Source organism: Salvelinus namaycush, chromosome 18 (genome assembly GCF_016432855.1).
Source record: "Salvelinus namaycush isolate Seneca chromosome 18, SaNama_1.0, whole genome shotgun sequence".
NCBI lineage: Eukaryota > Metazoa > Chordata > Actinopteri > Salmoniformes > Salmonidae > Salvelinus > Salvelinus namaycush.
In genome coordinates, this window is record NC_052324.1 from 28,092,917 (window position 1) to 28,112,527 (window position 19,611).

The 19,611-nt window shown below is 41.9% G+C and overlaps 1 protein-coding gene across 6 annotated transcripts in view; it reads right to left on the reverse strand.

Moving 5' to 3' along the window:
• Positions 1-16,822, reverse strand: part of LOC120063308 (phospholipase DDHD2-like) — a 32,846-nt gene extending 16,024 nt beyond the window's left edge. For 4 of the 6 annotated variants that reach the window (XR_005478486.1, XM_039013611.1, XM_039013607.1 and 1 more), the window contains exons 1-13: positions 16,605-16,822; positions 15,799-16,024; positions 13,043-13,235; positions 12,585-12,772; positions 12,225-12,314; positions 11,936-12,056; positions 11,638-11,727; positions 11,312-11,453; positions 9,053-9,261; positions 2,915-2,982; positions 1,910-2,029; positions 1,746-1,841; positions 1,409-1,603 (exon numbers count right to left, since the gene is read on the reverse strand). Coding sequence is in view for 5 of the 6 variants with exons in the window: in XM_039013611.1 (XP_038869539.1) it covers positions 1,409-1,603; positions 1,746-1,841; positions 1,910-2,029; positions 2,915-2,982; positions 9,053-9,261; positions 11,312-11,453; positions 11,638-11,727; positions 11,936-12,056; positions 12,225-12,314; positions 12,585-12,772; positions 13,043-13,235; positions 15,799-15,948 (1,662 nt within the window). In the remaining variant the exon portion in view is untranslated. Of the gene's footprint in view, positions 1-1,408; positions 1,604-1,745; positions 1,842-1,909; positions 2,030-2,914; positions 2,983-9,052; positions 9,262-11,311; positions 11,454-11,637; positions 11,728-11,935; positions 12,057-12,224; positions 12,315-12,584; positions 12,773-13,042; positions 13,236-13,657; positions 14,765-15,798; positions 16,025-16,604 lie in introns of those variants that run through there. The other 2 variants (XM_039013608.1, XM_039013612.1) reach the window with 2 other exon arrangements.
• Positions 16,823-19,611: the final 2,789 nt, after the last annotated feature.

A 19,611-nucleotide genomic window follows, 5' to 3' on the forward strand; every position in this document is an offset into this window, starting at 1 on the left:
CTACTACAGTCTACTGCTGCTGCTACTACTACAGCTGCTACAACTGCTGCTGCTAATACAGTCTACTGCTGCTGCTACTACTGCTGCTAATACAGTCTACTGCTGCTGCTACTACTGCTGCTGCTGCTACTACTACAGTCTACTGCTGCTGCTACTACTACAGTCTACTGCCACTACTACTGCTACTATTACAACTACTGCGACGACTACTACTATGACAACTACTAAAGCGACTACTACGGCAACCGTAGCTGCTACTATGGCGACTACTACTACTACAACTATGGCGACTACTAATAGTGGTGTTACGACTATTACTACTACTAATACTACTGCGATGACTACTGCGACAGCTGCTACTGCTACTACGACAACTACTACTGCTACAACTACTGCTGTTACAACTACTACTACAGCTGCAACAACTACTGCTGCTACAACTACTACTACTACTGCTGCTGCAACTACTGCTACTACTGCTGCTGCAACTACTGCTGCTGCTACAACTACTACTGCTGCTGCTGCTACAACTACTACAACTACAGCTGCTGCTACAACTACTACAACTACAGCTGCTGCTGCTACAACTACAGCTGCTACAACTACTGCTGCTACTACAACTACTGCTGCTGCTACAACTACTGCTGCTGCTACAACTACTGCTGCTGCTACAACTACTGCTGCTGCTACAACTACTGCTGCTGCTACAACTACTGCTGCTGCTACAACTACTGCTGCTGCTACAACTACTGCTGCTGCTACAACTACTGCTGCTGCTACAACTACTGCTGCTGCTACAACTACTGCTGCTGCTACAACTACTGCTGCTGCTACAACTACTGCTGCTGCTACAACTACTGCTGCTGCTACAACTACTGCTGCTGCTACAACTGCTGCTGCTGCTACTGCTGCTGCTAATACAGTTTACTGCTGCTGCTACAACTACTACTACTGCTACTACAGTCTACTGCTACTGCTACAGCTACTACTACTATTACAACTACTACTAAAGCGACTACTACGGCAACTACTGCTGCTACGACTACGGCGACTACTACTAGTGGTGTTACGACTATTACTACTATTAGTACTACTGCGACAACTGCTGCTGCGACGACGACTACTACTGCTGCTATGACTACTACTGACTACTACTAATGCTGCTACTACTACTACTGCGATGACGACAACTACTACTACAGCTCACACCAATCAGACAGGGCAGCAGAGGTGATGATACCTTGAGAGCAGTGTTTCAAGAGTAGAAAGTTAGTTGTCTCAGAGTTACCACTACTGCCAAATTATGACTGAATTAGTTACCAATTAAGTCACCACAGAGTTAGTTACCACAAAGTACCACACGCACGCAACCCCAGGTAGGGTGTATGTGTCTTTGTGTGTGTGTTACCTGTCCAATGCCCACGTTGAAGTATTCGTAGTCAACGGCGCTGGTTATGGACTGGGCTCTGAGAAACTGCTGTTGGCGTGCTGACGCCCCTGGAGACTGGTTGCCAAAGCTAGCCGTGGGAGAGGGGGAATCTTCGGAGGGGTCTGGAGGGGCCTGCAGCCCGGGGGCCAAAAGCACCGTTCCCTGCCGACCCTCCTACACACACACACAAATGTGACAGAAAGAACAATAAATGAGAATGATAAATATCTGACGTTTGCAGCTGAGACTCCACTGCATGAAAGCGCGCACACACACACACACACATACAGTACTTTGTGACCTTATGAACCCTGACCTGTAGGAAGTGTCTCTTCCGTATGAAGCTGAGGATCTTCTTCCTCGGTCCCAGAGGGATTCCAAGGTCTGTCAGGTCAGTTTCGTCACACATAGCCTGAGGGAAGACTGGGAGATTAGCGCACGCAGACAGACAGGCAGGCAGACAGGCAGGCACAGTCTCACCAGTGAGTCAAGATCTAGGTCCACGCGCTGTAGTGTAGCCAGGTGCTCCTGGAGGCCCATTCTGCATAGAGCCTGCTCCAATGCATCACAGGTCAGAGGGCAGGGGTCACGGTTACGACCCTACAGGCCAGACGAGGGGTGTTATCATGTTATAGAACATAAATATGAGATAGTCATTACAGTCATACACTGTGATGTCTATAGCATTAACAAAGTGGCATCTAGACCTTAATTTCACTTTACAGCAGGATGTCTATCACCAAGAGGCCAACAGTTCCCCCTAATATAGAGAAGACATGAGCTATGTAGTACATTTACCGCACTGCTGTGAGATTATGTCACGAGAATTTTCAATCCCAATGATTATAACTAACAATTATTTAAGCTTTGACCAATCCCCGAGTTTTGTAAGACCCTGGGTTTAATAATAATTAGGCAAAGACTCAGCTTCAGCAAAAGGTCCGTAAAGTTTATTCAGAGAATAAAGTCTGAAGTCCAAAATCCAAAGACATGTCATTTTATAACTCCCACCCACCAACTACTTACACGCACACACAGACACAAACAGTAGGTGGGCTGTATCTTTCCCCACAGTCCTACTTACACGCACACACAGACACAAACAGTAGGTGGGCTGTATCTTTCCCCACAGTCCACATTCCTCGTTTATCACTACCAAGTTGTCAGTTCCATGCCGTTCCCTCCCTCCCTAGATTAGAGGGACCTTGGAAGGGGCCCTCTTTCCTGTTGTCCTTTGTTCTCTCAACTCTCACACCACTACACAGCAACACAATGGTCTAGTCACACATATTATGGAATTATGACTACTAACACATTTCATACAATTATATGATTTCAGGGTGGAATCCTTTAGTCATTACTTTAAACATATAAATTCCCTTATCAGATTATAAAAGATCTCCGGTATCTGGAGCTTAGCTTGAGGTGTGTGTCAGTCAGGTATGTAATAATACTGAGTCTCTGTCATGGTAAAGACCTGGTTACCTCATCTCTGTCTGCCTCTCCTGATCCTGTCTTCTGATTGGTCAGCAGATCAAACAGGATCAGCGAGCCTGTAGGGGCATCCGAGGTCATTCAATAAAAGGTCATGGGTCAAGATAAGCCAATCCTGTAAAAGATGTATGATTCCTACGGGTGGTGTTTCTAGACACTTGCATCATTTTAATGAATTCTAATTAGAATGGTTGTCAAATCATATTTTGAGGAGGACAGTTAACAAACTGTATCTATAAAGCCATACAAATGAAACCCTTGCCAACAACGTGTTTGGTCGCACCAACAAAAAAAAATTATACAAAAATGTATATAATTGATAACGACCTTGCAGAATGTGACTGCATTCCATATAGAACCAGGCTAATGACTAGCCATATTTTAAATTAGTAGGCACTTGTGTTATTACAGCAAAGAAAAGAGACTTCAATAAAGTGCAAAATGTATTTACTGCAGATTTCTAAGTGCCATGTGTTATTTTCTGCTAAATCCTTTGGAGGGCAGAATTTGAAGGAAAAAAAGATGATACTAGATCCCAAAATGATATCACTGCAACAAAAAAAGAAAGCGGGGAGAAAGACTGATTCCCCAAAATTTTGGGGGAGTGTTTCGCTCTCAAAATAACAATGTTTTATAGAAAAACAACAAAATTGGATGTTCTAAGTCCACAACAACGCTTAAAACCACATCAAGGGACAATTTGAGGTCTGTGAAAAATCGGAGGAATGTATATATTTTTTGTGTAGACAACCTTTATTTCAGATGTGCACCAGCCAGACAGTTGGCTAGCGGTGTTTCTGCAGCACACATGCGATGGGAGTTCTCAAAACAAATGGCCACTTGATTGATAAAAATAATCATGATTCTGCCAAGTAGGCATAGGCTACTTTGTAGTTACCCTTTAATTGCCTTTCTATCTACCCAAAAAAAGGTTAGGCTATCATTAGCATCGCCATTACGGCTACACAAAGTGGTAGACATTTACAGTATATAGGCCCTACAGGCACCACACACAGCAGGGCTCGACATTCAGGTAAATCTGCCAGTGGCACACCAGGCCAGTGTCAACTGAAAGCTACTGGCCCAAATGGAAAAATCTATACTGGCCAGGGTCAGTATGATGCGTGTATCATTTTAATAGCAGGGGATTTTATCTTTCATTTGCGTGAATAGCAAGTAGCCTATACAGGGTTCATAAATACATTGGCAGGTCAAATTCAAGGACTTTTTCAAGCACTTAATTATCATTTTCAAGGACCTACATTTGATATTTAACTGTTTTCACACATTTTATTACGTTACAGCTTTATTGTAAAATTGATTGAATGCATTTTTCTCCTCAATCTACACACAATACCCCATAATGACTAAATGAAAACAGGTTTTTAGAAATACCTTATTTACATAAGTATTCAGACTCTTTGCTATGAGTTTTGAAATTTAGCTCAGGTGCATCCTGTTTCCATTGATCTTCCTTGAGCCGTTTCTACAACTTAATTGGAGTCCACCTGTGGTAAATTCAATTGATTGGACATGATTGGGAAAGGCACACACCTGTCTATGTAAGGTCCTACAGTTGACAGTGCATGTCAGAGCAAAAACCAAGCCATGAGGTTGAAGGAATTGTTTGTAGAGCTCCGAGACAGAATTGTCAAGGCACAGATCTGGAGAAGGGTACAAAAACATTTCTGCAGCATTGAACGTCCCCAAAAACACATTGGCCCCCATCATTCTTAAATGGAAGAAGTTTGGAACCACCAAGACTCTTCCTAGAGCTGGCCGCTCAGCCAAACTGAGCAAATCGAGGGGGGGGGAGGTGACCAAGAACCCGATGATCACCCTGACAGAGCTCCAGAGTTCCTCTTTGGATATGGGAGAACCTTCCAAAAGGACAACCATCTCTGCAGCACTCCACCAATCAGGCCTTTATGGTAGAGTGGCCAGACGTAAGCCACTCCTCTGTAAAACGCACGACAGCCTGCTTGAGGTTTTCAAAGAGGCACCTAAAAGGACTCTGAGAAACAAGGTTCTTTTGTCTGAAGAAACCAAGATTCTGAATGAACTTGAATGCTAAGCATCACATCTGGAGGAAACCTGGCCCCATCCCTACGCTGAAGCATGGTGGTGGCAGCATCATGCTGTGGGATATTTTTCAGCAGCAGGGACTGGGACACTAGTCAGGGAAAGATTGAGAGAAAGATGAACAGAGAAAAGTACAGAGAGATCCTTGATGAAAACCTGCTCCAGAGCTCTCAGGACAGACTGGGGCGAAGGCTCACCTTACAACAGGACAATGACCCTAAGTACACAACCAAGACAATGCAGGAGTGGCTTCGGAACAAGTCTCTGAATGTCCTTGAGTGGCCCAGCCAGAGCCTGGACTTGAACCCGATCTAACATCTCTGGAGAGATGTGAAAATAGCTCCCGATCCAACCTGACAGAGCTTGAGAGGATCTGGAGAGAAGAATGGGAGAAACTCTCCAAATACAGATGTGCCAGGCTTGTAGCGTCATACCCAAGAAGACTCAAGGCTGTAATCGCTGCCAAAAGATGCTTCAACAATGTACTGAGTAAAGGGTCTGAATACTTATGTAAATGTGATATTTCAGTTGTTTTCTTTTTATACATTTGCAAAAAGTCATTATGGGGTATTGTGTTTAATTGATGAGGGGAAAATTCAATGTAATACATTTTAGAATAAGGCTCTAACGTAACAAAATTTGGAAAAAGTGAAGGGGTCTGAATACTTTCCGAAGGCACTGTACTTAGTTTTTACAGATTATTTTACATTCTAAAACGTCAGAATAATGTGGGCATTGCCTGACTAAATAGACATGCTCCCGACACAAACACAACTAATGAAGTCTGTCCATGTGGTATCTAGTCAGTCTTGCTATTTGAGATGTTGAAGAGATATTGAGGGGTTACTGTATCATGTTTTAAAACGTAAAAGAGACGAAGAACCGGGTTCTGTTTGTAATGGAACACTTTGTATGGACAACTATGTTGAAGGCAACATTCGATGTCATCTTGCTCATAATAATCGCACATGGTTTTACGCCAACACACTAGCACACAGGTGTCAAACTCATTCCACGGGGGGCCGAGTGTCTGCGGGTTTTCGCTCCTCCCTTGTACTTGATTGATGAATTAACATCACTAATTAGTTAGGAACTCCCCACACCTGGTTGTCTAGGGCTTTATTGAAAGGAAAAACCAAAAACCTGCAGACACTAGGCCCTCCGTGGAATGAGTTTGACACCCCTGCACAACACCCTTCAGTAGAAACGGCGGGAAACAAACGAAAGCACCTAACGTTACATCTCTCATAAAAACTGATCAGAAATGAAATCATGGAATAATTATATTGGAGCAGTAGAACTTTTAAATCGGCGACTAACTTCAATGACATTTCAAGGACCAAAAAGACTAGAGAAATGTCTGATTTTCAATACCATTATGAGTGAATTGTGCATGCAAATATTCAACCAAGACTGAACCTTTTAAATACCTGGCTTGCATACCCATTTTTGCCTTAGCATTTAGTGGTAGATAGTGATACTGTACCATAACTTGGAAAATCTTTCGTACCCTTTCCGCTGGCGATCTTTCCTCCACACAACAACCAGCTGTTTCAGGCTGCGTGCTCTCTCTGCCCGACAGACTATCTATAGTAGGTGTGAGCAATTTAAAATGGGGGTGGGGCCACCAAAAAATCTGAACTCCTCACGAAGGGCCGCAGTTAATTTCCTGAAATTCGGCACATTTTGCCATGGAGCATAGAATTTTTTTGGCCCGTTTTATATCAGGTTTGCTGCAATTCTGCACATTTCGCCATGGGGCAGACAGAAGATTTAGCAATTGTACAGCTAATTTCCAGCAATTCTACACATTTGGCCATAGGATGTAGACAAATGTTTGCCGTTTTTAATATGATAACTGATGATCAATGGGCCCCACCCCGGTCGGTAATTCGACAATGCTTACTACAAGTTTAAACAGCTGGCCGTTAGACTAATTTACCAATCCAAAAACATTTAGCTGACATGGGCTAATTGAGTGACTGCTGATGCACAACCAAATTGCACCTTGTGTATTTTATTATTCAAACTTTCAATAGTAAGTTGAGACCACGACTGAGTTCCTAAATTTAAAAAAAAAAGAACCTAATAATAATAATAAAAAGTATAATATTATATTGGACAATTTAGCCACTACAATATATACAGTACCAGTCAAAAGTGTAGACACACTCATTCAAGGGCTTTTCTTTATTTTTACTATTTTCTACATTGTAGAATAATAGTGAAGACATAAACTATGAAATAACACATATGGAATCATGTGGTAACCAGAAAAGTGTTAAACAAATCAAAATATATTATATATTTGAGATTCTTCAAAGTAGCCACCCTTTTCCTTGATGACAGCTTTGCACACTTTCTCTCAACCAGCTTCACCTGGAATGCTTTGCCAACAGTTTTGAAGGAGTTTCCACATATGCTGAGCACTTGTTGGCTGCTTTTCCTTCACTTTGCGGTCCAACTCAGCCCAAACCATCTCAATTGGGTTGAGGTAGGGTGATTGTGGAGCCCAGGTCATCTGATGCAGCACTCCATCACTCTCCTTCTTGGTCAAATAGCCCTTACACAGCCTGGAGGTGGGTCGGGTCATTGTCCTGTTGAAAAACAAATGATAGTCCCACTAAGCCCAAACCAGATGGGATGGCGTATCGCTGCAGAATGCTGTGGTAGCCATGCTGGTTAATTGTGCCTTGAATTCTAAATAAATCACTGACAGTGTCACCAGCAAAGCACCCCCACACCATCACACCTCCTCCTCCATGCTTCACGGTGGGAACCACACATGTGGAGATCATCCGTTCACCTACTCTGCATCTCACAAAGACATTGCGGTTGGAACAAAAAATCTCAAAATTGGACTCATCAGACCAAAGGACAGATTTCCACCGGTCTAATGTCCATTGCTCGCGTTTCTTGGCCCAAGCAAGTCTCTTCTTCTTATTGGTGTCCTTTAGTAGTGGGTTCTTTGCAGAAATTCACCATGAAGGCCTGATTCACGCAGTCTCCTCTGAACAGTTGATGTTGAGCTGTCTGTTACTTGAACTCTGTGAAGAATTTATTTGGGCTGCAATTTCTGAGGCTGGTAATTCTAATGAACTTATCCTCTGCACCCAACTCTGGGTCTTCCTTTCCTGTGGCGGTCCTCACGAGAGAAAGTTTCATCATAGCGCTTGATGGTTTTTGTGACCAGCACTTGAAGAAACTTTCAAAAGTTGTTGAAATGTTGAGAAACAGGATGCACCTGAGCTCAATTTTGAGTCTCATAGCAAAGGGTCTGAATACTTATTTAAATAAGGTATCCGCTTTTATATTTTATAAATTTGCAAAAATGTATAAAAAACTGTTTTTGCTTCGTCATTATGGGGTATTGTGTTTAGATTGAGGAGGACATGTTTTTTGTTTAATCCATGTTAGAATAAGGCTGTAACATAACAAAATGTGGAAAAAGAGAAGGCGTCTGAATATTTTCCAAATGCACTTTGTGTGTGTGTGTGTGTGTATATATTTATTTATTTGATTTAAAAAATATATATTGGTACGCAGGCCTACAAAAGAGGGGCCAAGGGCCGCATGCAGCCTGTGGGCCGCCAAATGCCCATCCCTGATCTATAGGCTGTGTGTGCAGTGTGCATGTGATAAATACAATAGACTAGATTAAAATTAGCAATATTACAATAGTTTTTACACTGGCCCAAGCAGCCCCTTACAGGGATGATCTACTGGCCAGGAGGGTTTCCAAAACCTCCCCTGTATATCGAGTCCTGACTGAGAGACACACACACACACACACACACACACACACACACACACCTGTACCGTTGCTGCCTCTTCAGAAAGTTGGTTTATTTTTGGTCGATTGCACATTACTGTTTCAATAAATCATGATGATAAAACACATTATAATGTGACCAGGTTAAACAATTTCACTGGCACCCTTGCAAAAAAAAAAGTGTGTTGCACTCCCAAGTCAAATGGTCGCAAATGCTGTTTTGATCGCAGTATCGAACCCTGGTGTGTGTGCATGGCTGTGTGCGTGTGTCTCACCCAGGCTGTGTCCAACCACAGACACTGCTCCAGTGAACTCTGGGTGTCTGTGTTTGAACAGTGAGTGGAGCTTGTTAACCTCGGAGACCACAGTGTCCACTATGGTCTGGCAGTAGGTAGGACTGTTGTAGAAGAACAGGTCGAGCAGAGTGTCATTGGTGAAATGTCTCAGACGACTGATACTGGGGAGAGTGATCCTCTGAATGTCCCTGAGAGATAGGGGAAAGAGAGAAGGGGAAGAGAGGGAAGGGGAAGAGAGGGAAGAGAGAAAGAGAAGGGGGGGAGAGGGGAGAGAGAGAAAGGGAAAGAGAGAAGGGGATGAGAGGGGAAAGAGAGAAGGGGATGAGAGGGGAGAGAGGGGTGAGAGAGAAGGGGATGAGCGGGGAGAGAGAGAAGGGGATGAGCGGGGAGAGAGAGAAGGGGATGAGCGGGGAGAGAGAGAAGGGGATGAGCGGGGAGAGAGAGAAGGGGATGAGAGGGGAGAGAGAAGGGGATGAGAGGGGAGAGAGAAGGGGATGAGAGGGGGTGAGAAGGGGAGGATAGGGGAGAGAGATGGGTAGAGAGGGGGGGTAAGAGGAGGAGAGAGGGGAGGGGGTGAGGGGGAGTGAGATGAGATGAGATAAGAAGAGTGGAGAGAGGAGGGCGGTAGACAGAGATAAAGAGATTAGTAAAAAATGCAGTACTAGATACTAGAGGTCGACCGATTAATCGGGGCCGATTTCAAGTTTTCATAACAATCGGAAATCGGTATTTTTTTTTATTTTTTTTTACACCTTTATTTAATCTTTATTTAACTAGGCAAGTCAGTTAAGAACACATTCTTATTTTCAATGACGGCCTAGGAACAGATTTTTAACCTTGTCAGCTCGGGGGATCCAATCTTGCAACCTTACAGTTAACTAGTCCAATGCTCTAACACCTGATTACATTGCACTCCACGAGGAGCCTGCCTGTTAGCGAATGCAGTAAGCTAAGGTAAGTTGCTAGCTAGCATTAAACTTATCTTATAAAAAACAAATCAATCAATGACTGTCATTGCTCCAATGTGTACTTAACCATAAACATCAATGCCTTTCTTAAAATCAATACACAAGTATATATTTTTAAACCTGCATATTTAGCTAAAAGAAATCCAGGTTAGCAGGCAATATTAACCAGGTGAAATTGTGTCATTTCTCTTGCGTCATTGCACGCAGAGTCAGGGTATATGCAACAGTTTGGGCCGCCTGGCTCTTTGCGAACTAATTTGCCAGAATTTTACGTAATTATGACAACATTGAAGGTTGCGCAATGTAACAGGAATATTTAGACTCATGGATGCCACCCGTTAGATAAAATACGAAACGGAATAAACGTTTTGTTTTCGAGGTGATAGTTTCCGGATTAGTCAAAGGTATATGGTTTAGAGAGAAATAGTCGACGCGTTATAATTCCTGTAATAACTTGCGGCTGAATTTGAAAGGGGTTCCTTCGTTATTTTACCGTTCATGTCTTCCATAGAGAATGTCTTGATCTACTTCAAATAAGGTCTGTGTTTCGTGCAGGCTTAAACCGCCTCGACGTTTTGATACCCGTGTAAATCTCACTAGGATAAGGTAACGTTTGTCAACATATTTTCATAAATCCACTCTACAAAAAAATGTATCTTCGCTTATATTTAGCCAATATTGATCAGAGTTACCTTGTCCTATGGATATCTACAGAGTTATAAAATTGGCACGGTGATGTAAGCCTACACGAAACAGACCTTATTTTAAGTGAATCTAAAAATATCCTATGGAATAAATGAAGGAACCGCTTTTCAGATTTTGCTAAAAGGTGTCATGGGAATTATGACTCGCACTTTGGTTGTCAATTCTTACCATGCCCATTATTAAAATAGGATTTCCTGCATATAGAAATTAAAGTTTTTGTTTTCAACATTCATCACAGGTAACTTAAACTCTATTTTTATTCAAACAGTTGAGAGTATTTGTCTCCTAAGCAGACTCTTCAGTATCATTGTCACTTCAGAGCTGTGTGCGTGTGTGTATTTATGTATTATATTAAGTTAAAATAAAAGTGTTCATTGTTCATTCAGTATTATTGCAATTGTCATTATTACAAAAATGTGTGTGTGTGTGTGTGTGTGTATGATATATTTAAAAAACATTTTTTTTTAAATAAATAGGCCGATTATCGGCTTTTTTTGTCCTCCAATAATCGGTATCGAAAAATCATAATCGTTCGACCTCTACTAGATAGCGTGCATGTTCTTACTCGTCTACTCCAGTGGCGTCTCCGTGTAGTGCGCTGTGCCAGTTGACAGGTAGGAACTCCACTCTGCCCACCCTGCCCTCCTCCTGGCCTCTCCTGTAATGGCTCCCCAGTAGGGATAGGGACGCACTCCTGAAGTCATTCACTATACACACAGAGAGAGAGACCGTTAATACACACATACACACACAGAAAGACAGTTCACACACACAGAGACCATTAACACACAGAGACAGTTGACACACACATACACACACAGCTACAAACACAGTCAAACAAATGCATTGACACACACACATACACACACAGTCAAACAGGCACACACTCACCACACTGTATGATAGATCTGAAGCGGATGTCACAGGCGGGGCCGATGCCGTGAACCATGAATACCAGGTGATCTATTGTCTCTGGTTCACCTGGATAACACACACAGACAGGCCTTCAGTAGAGCAGGACACATGTCTCTCACACACACGGAGATTAGAAACTCACACACACACACACCTAAAAAGGTGTTTAGTAATGTAGGACAGATATACTGAAAGTAATCCATTATACTAAATGATTTTGAGACTGACCAGAGGTCAAACAGTAAATATATCTCTCACACACATACACACACACCGTCAGGTATCTCTGCTGTGATGTTGTCGACACCCCTCTTGACAGTACGTGGGCGAGTCTGCTCCGAGGGAGAGGAGACCCACTCGTCCTGCAACGCGATTGGCTGGTACTGCATGATCAGCTGACCATGGAAGGGGGGTTAGAGGTGGAGAGAAAAAGAGAGAGAGTAAATACAGATGGAGGAGATACTAAAAACATGACACCCCATAACTAATGCATCCAAACTTAGCATAGCATGAGTCAGTCCCATTGGTGTAGTAAAGACATGAGGAGCGGTCAGCGTTCTTACTTTAGGGTTGTGCAGGATGACTGTCTCTCCTGAAGGAAAATCCAGCTTCCTCTTCCACTCATCTAGAGTCACTGCTATCATATAGGCCTCCTGATAGACAGAGACACAGACAGACAGACAGACAGACAGACAGACAGACAGACAGACAGACAGAGGGGGGGGCGGGGGGATTACACAACTTAGTAGTGCTGTAATAATATTGTAGTTATGTACTATTGTTGTTGTAATGGTGTTTTAGTGTTGTAATGTTGATTATGTTGTACCGATGGTGTAATAATGGGGGTACTGATGTTGACATGATGCTGTAATAACATTGTAGTGATGTTACAGCACTGCCAGGGTAACGTTAGAGTGTCATACCTCCAGGTTGGTGCTGAACTCCTCAGGATAGGGCATGTATCTGGTATCTTTATCTCCTTTATAGAACCAGGTACAGCGTCGCACCTCTGACGGGCCCTGCTCCCAGTACACCGCATACCTCTGCCGCTCCCGAACACGCACGTCATACCTCTCCCCTTCTACTGCCACCACCACCTCCTCCTCTCCTCCTAAACACACACATACAACATACACAAACAAATATTCTCAATGAACACAGATGAAACTGATACAGAGACCGTGTGAGTATGTGTAGCCTATTCCTCTCATTTCTGCCAGCCGCAGGGACTGACCCAGTGGGCAGCAGACCAGAGAGGACTGTTATGGTGATATCTATCTGACAGTTGTTCAACACACACACACACACACACACACACACACACACACACACACTCTCACTCTCTCTACCTCTTTCTGCTGCTCTCCCTCTCTCCACTCACCGGTAGACAAGGCCTGTTCCAGTCTCTCCGAGTCCTCTCTGCTGAAAGGGAGCCACACATCCTTGGAGTCGGCACGGCGACAGTAGAACCAATGGGGTTGCACGGGCTGGTACAGGGGTGGGGCTGGCTCCATGTCAACCAACTCGAAGGAGGAAGTGGAGGAAGGGGAGGTCTCCTCCACCACGCCAGACACCTGCAGGGGTGAAATCATCAACATGACATCATCATACTGATACCTGGGGTGTAATGGTGCTTTCAAGACAACTCAAACTCGGAACCTCCAAGTGAAAATGTGCATACCTTTCCGAGTTGCCTTGAACGCGGCATGAACGCGACTAGAATTCTGTATTTACACATGCACATACAGTAAGAATCAACACTGGTTAAACAAATAGTATAAATAACCATCTGTGTGTGTGTGTATAAATATAAATAACACTAAGCTCTGTAAAACCCTGCAGCTACAGTAGCACCCACCTGATCATTTAGTCCTCATTCACCTTCACTGGGAAAGTCTACTTTAAGACCCCTATAACCAGGAGGTCTCTGTAGAGATCCATAGTTTATATTCTAGGGAGGTAGTATCGTCACAACCCCTGACGTAGTTCGACCTACCTTCCCCTCCACACAGCACAGTCTCTCCACAATCACACCATTCTAGTTACAGCCAGGAGCTTCAATAATTAAACAGCAGCCAAGCAGGGCGTCGGTTGTTCCTTTTTCCTGTAGCTCTCACTGATCACTGATCCTCAGGAGACGAGCAGAGACGAGACCAGGACAGAGCACAGCGTAACGGACCTCTCCCGGGCTAAACAAAGCCCTGCTTTATTCTCTCTACCGCAGCAAGCATCTCCTCTCTCCTTTGCCTTTCCTCTGTTCCACTCTTCCCCTCTATTTTCCTATTTTCTCCTCTACTCACAGCTAACATGGGCCCTAGCTCAGCCCCAGTGTGTGAAAGAACAGCACCAAGGCTGGATCTCTCTGTACCTCTGGAAGGGAGATTGACATCCTCACATCACGTGCTGTGCTAGAATTCTGTACGCAAAAAGAGATTCTGCGACAGTATTTTCCACAGCCAAACCTTTAAACTCTGGGTTGCAAAATAAAATCTCTGATTTGTGCTGGTTAAATCTTCCGTTGCCTGGGCAATAATTTTATTATTGTGACACCAATGCAGATTTTACACAACTTCACCATGACATTGTTCTTCTAAAACAGATTCCGTAATGTGGCTTCAGGAATGAACCAGGAATGTTAATGGAAGGCTCTTCCTGTTAGCTGCCCAAACAGGAAGTCTCCTTCGCCTCGCAACTGAGTTTTTAACCAAACTAATAAATGACCTGTACCCGCTCACACAAATTGGCTTTTGCCAATCATGACAATGCTTCTGAATAGACCTACACTATAAAAGTGTCAACTGTATGACTACCTCTCCCTTCCTAACCTCTGTTGTGTGTTGGCAGTTGGCACAGGCCCTAAGGTGACTGCAGGACATACCATTCTTATTGTAACATTAGCTCTGTGGGGCAGGAGAATGTAACAGTTGACTTTGAGCAAGGGGACCAGAGCACACACACACTAGAGCAGGGGGACTAGCGGAGGGGGCATAGTTGTAAGAGGCTGGGGAGGAGCCTAGTAGTGACTGACATTAGTCAAGTGTTTACTGACAGGACAAGCTGCTTTATAGGGCCTCTGCTATAGAAGTGTTATGGGAGGAGTAAATACCACCAGTACACGCTGTATTCCCATTGTCTATAGTGTGATAACATTACTGTTCACTCATGACATTTGGGGATTTTTTTTGCCTTTCAGAATCTGTTTTACATCAGCCAGGTCTGGAAAGCTCCTGGCAAAGTCTCAAGCCTGTATTTGTGGTTATAGACTATCAGGGGATTTCTACTGGGTTATTGGAGAGTGACAGGGAAGCCTGTTAACGGACATTGGACCCTCTCCCCACACACACACAAACACAAACACGTATTTGATGACTTCACACTCCCAGTGCAGTTGAGACACACCAGGGTTGGGCTCAATTCATATTTTTGAAATTTACTCCCCAAATTACTTCGAATTGACCCCACAGGATGTAGAATTTGAGCGTTTCATTGAACTTGACAGGTCACACTTCCAGATACCAAAGAAACAATGTTCATATACTCTTAAGCATAGTGCTTAGAATAGCCAATTATATTTCCACCAACCATTTCATTTGTTTGGCTTCTTTTTGAAGGCTTCAGGGTCAACTTGAGGGTTAAACTAATGCATTCTGGGAAATGTAGTACTTTCCCCCATATTGAACAAAATGTAAGTGATTAATTAAATATAATAACAGAATATTCACATACAGGTTTTGTTTTCCTTGATCATTCATTTCAAAAGTTTGTCCTGAAAATCAACTGCTTCAACAAATATTTAATATGCAGTATATAACGACATGTTTGATGTTTTATTTACAAGATGTATATGTGTATAGACTACACCTAACATAGAATAGAAGAGGCATTTGAATTTCATTGAATTTAACTGAATTCAATTATATTTCCTTGAATTCAAATTAAATTCTATTTCCTTTTAATTCAAATTGCAATTCTATATTCTGTTTACTACATCAATTAAAATGTAATTAATATTAAATAATTAAATTGGAATTCATGAAGCATTCTCAATTCAAACCTGAATTGAGCCCAACCCTGACACACACTTTACTGATCATGCCGTCACAGAACTGTACACAGTTGCACAGTACACAAACTCACCTGCTCCACAGGCGTGTTCCCTTCCAGAAGTGTGTGCGCAGGTGCGATCCTGTCCAGAGGTGTATGTGCAGGTCTGTCTGACAGGTCCTGAACAGTGATGGTGGGGGCAGGCTGTGAGTGCCCCCCCTCTGGCCCCAGGCCCTCTGACATCACCCTTACCTTCAGCCCTACAGAGAGAGAGAGTTGGGCACTGAGGCACACTGAGGTACTGTAGCTAACTGAGGACCTGAAAGAGAAATAATAACAACACAACCATCATGTTAGCTCATCTGTGAGCACTTTGTTTTATTTTACCTTTATTTATTTAGCACTAGCTAGAGATACACAAGAAAGTAACGGAACCCATGCATGGTATCTCTGTTTCGGATTAGATCCGCAATAGTCCAAATGATGACGGAATAGTGCTGGTTCTTTATTATTTGCTGGTTCTTTATTATTATGGCAGCGCGTTAACGTTATAGGTTTCTCTTGTAGGACGGAAAGAGAAGAGCTGTCAGGAGTACAGGTCAAATTATTGGCTTGTACTAGAGGCTCATAACGGTGATGGCGAGCTAGCTAACGTTAATTAATTAAGACCATCTGGCATACGGCAGTCAGCCACCCATCTGGGATAGCTTGCTTAGCCTGGCTGCATGTTTAGCTATTATCGCTGGAGTATATATTCTTGGTTATTAGCTAACTAGTACCTACAAGAACACTACACTCCTAGTTAGCTAGCTATAACGGATTCGCCTCAGTCAATGCAGCGCCAGTAGTAGCTAGCTAGCCAGGACGGAGAAGGCAGTCAGAAAACAACATTAACTGACCTGCTGCTGCTGGACTAGGTGGTCGGGCAGCCGGTCTCGGCACTCACATACCTCTTCTACTGTTATTACATTACAGACGTAGCAACCTATCACTCAACTAAGCACGGTTGCCAAATCAATAAAACTATGTAGAAACAGTTGAAACACTCAAAAGCTAGCTATCTAGATAGCTATCAAAGTTGTAGAGAGCCTGTCCTGTCACTACTGGCGATGTTGCAATTTTTTTACATTTTATTGACAACAACTCAATACAGGAAGTACATGTGGGAACGCAAGTATATATAAATAATATACAAAGGACTAGGGGGTACAATATCACATTACACAAGGACCTTAAGGGACATACATACACTTATTATTCTAACAGCTTTTTTGTTAGTATAGTATTTAATTGTCTTAAAATACAGTTCAATTTCTTTTTGTACGTTAAGAAAATGTGGTGTTTTGTTTGTAAATGTACATTTGTGAATATGAAATTTGGCCAAAAGAATAATTAAATTAATTACATAAAATGTTTCAGCTTATTTCTATCGTAGGTAAAGAATCCAAGCAGTACATCTCTCCACAATAGTGTAAAATCTTCATAAATGTGTTCAATTATAAATCTACTGATGTCTTGCCACAGTTTTCTTACATGTATACAATGCCAAAAAAAGATGCAACACTGTTTATGGGTGGTCATTACAAAAGGAACAATTTGAGTTGATGTTTTCCTTAAACTTCTTCATATAGTGGTTGGCAGGATAATATTTATGAATAATTTTAAAGGAAACTTCCTTCATTTTGTTAACAAGTAGGTATGTGTGTGGCAACATCCAAACTTTTTTCCAACAGATATTATCAATAAATCCATTCCAATAAGGCATGACATAAGGTATAGATAGATACAACATCCTGCTGAAACAAGGTTCGTATCGCTCTGTTGTTGAATGGACCAAAAGAGAAACAAATCTTTCCTACTGATGAGTCAACAGGGTCAATAGAAGGTAGGCTCTGAGGGTCAGGTCTTGACACGTTCCTGAATAATAAAGCAACACCTGAGGGAATGGCATCTAAAACAATTGCAAAATCTTTAGGTGTTACAGGGACCTTGTAAAGTGATAATAATTCCTTATAACTAAGTAAAAGACCCTCTGCATTTACCAGTTGGCTCACCAATAGGATATTATTTCAGAACCAATATTCTAAAAACAATGAAGTATTTTTATACACTATATCCCGATTATTCCATGTATAATATCTGTGTGGAGAAAAATGATGCTTATAAATTAAGGACCATGACAAGAAAACCTGCCAATGAAAAGCAGAAAGTTTCACTGGAACTTTGTCAATATTATAATTGCAAACCAACATGAAGTTAAGGCCACCAAAAGTAGAGAAGACATGATGAGGAATAAAATTCCACATAAAAGTGGGTCTTCTTAATATTTGTTTTATCCAATTGATCTTAAAAGTATTGTTAAAGGTAGTAAAGTCTAGAAAATTCAGCCCACCATTCTCATAAGTGTTCATTACAACAGTTTTCCTAATGTAATGGGTACGATTTCTCCACAGAAAGTTGAAAAGCATCTGGTCTATCTCCTTGCTTATTTTACAGTCAAGATATAAAGATAGAGCGCCATATGTTAGTCTAGAGATACCTTCAGCCTTGGTTATTAGGACTCTTCCTTTTAAAGATAAGTCCCTCTGTAGCCATTGATTTAGCTTCTTCTGGGTTTTTTTTAATAAGAGGGTTAAAATTTAGTAAGCCTCTAGACTTCTGATCCTTTGTAATGGTTATGCCTAAATATGTAAGTTCTTCTTTTACTGGAATACCATAATATGAGGGTGTCACACAATCTTTGACAGCCATGAGTTCACATTTATTAATATTAAGATATAGACCAGAAGCTTTGGAAAAGGATTGTATCACATTGATCGATATGGGAATTTGGTTAGCGTCTTTCAGAAAAAGTGTAGTATCGTCAGCCAGCTGGCTTATAATAATTTATTTACCAGCTATGGAAATACCTTGTACAGGACTATTATTTAAAGAATTTGTAAGAAGTTGGGTGATTAATAAAAACAGGTACGGCGAGAGGACAACCTTGCCTAATTTCTCTCTTTAACTCAAATCTAGGTGAGGTGCCATATTTCAATTTGATAGAGCTGTTTGTATAGAGAGTCTTAATAGCCTTACAGAAAAAATCCCCAAAGCCAAGTCTCTCAAGGGAGTGGAAGAGGAACTGATGCTCTACTGTGTCAAATGCTTTATAAAAATCTAAAAATAATATGAAGATATCCTCGGTTATTAGGTCTGAGTAGTCAAGTATGTCTAATACTAGTCTGATATTGTTAGGAATATGTGTCACGATCGTCGTTACGTGAAAGAGAGGAGGACCAAGGCGCAGCGTGATAGCAATACATCTTTACTTTAATAAAGACGAAAACGAAGAACACTATACAAACAAAATCAAAACAATAAACCGACGAACGTGAGGCTAAACAAACTAAGTGCTAACATGCAACATAGACATAGACAATCACCCACAAACTACCTAATGACTATGGTTGCCTAAATATGGCTCCCAATCAGAGACAACGATAGACAGCTGTCTCTAATTGAGAACCAATCTAGGCAACCATAGACATACATACACCTAGACTAAACATTGCCCCATAAACATACAAAAAACCCTAGACAATACAAAACACATACCTCCCCCATGTCACACCATGACCTAACTAAAATAATAAAGAAAACAAAGATAGCTAAGGCCAGGGCATGACATTATGTCTGTTCTTCATAAAGCCAGACTGTGTTTCATCAATGATTGCATCCAGGACTTCTTTAATTATTTTTGCAAGTAGTAAGGCTAATATCTTATAGTATTTATTAAGACAAATCGGACGCCAGTTATCGATGAGCAGCACTTATTTTTTAGGCTTATGTATCAGTGTTATTAACCCCTGACTCATTGTAGGAGGGAGAACATTGTTTTTAATACTCTCTAAAAATACTTCAAAT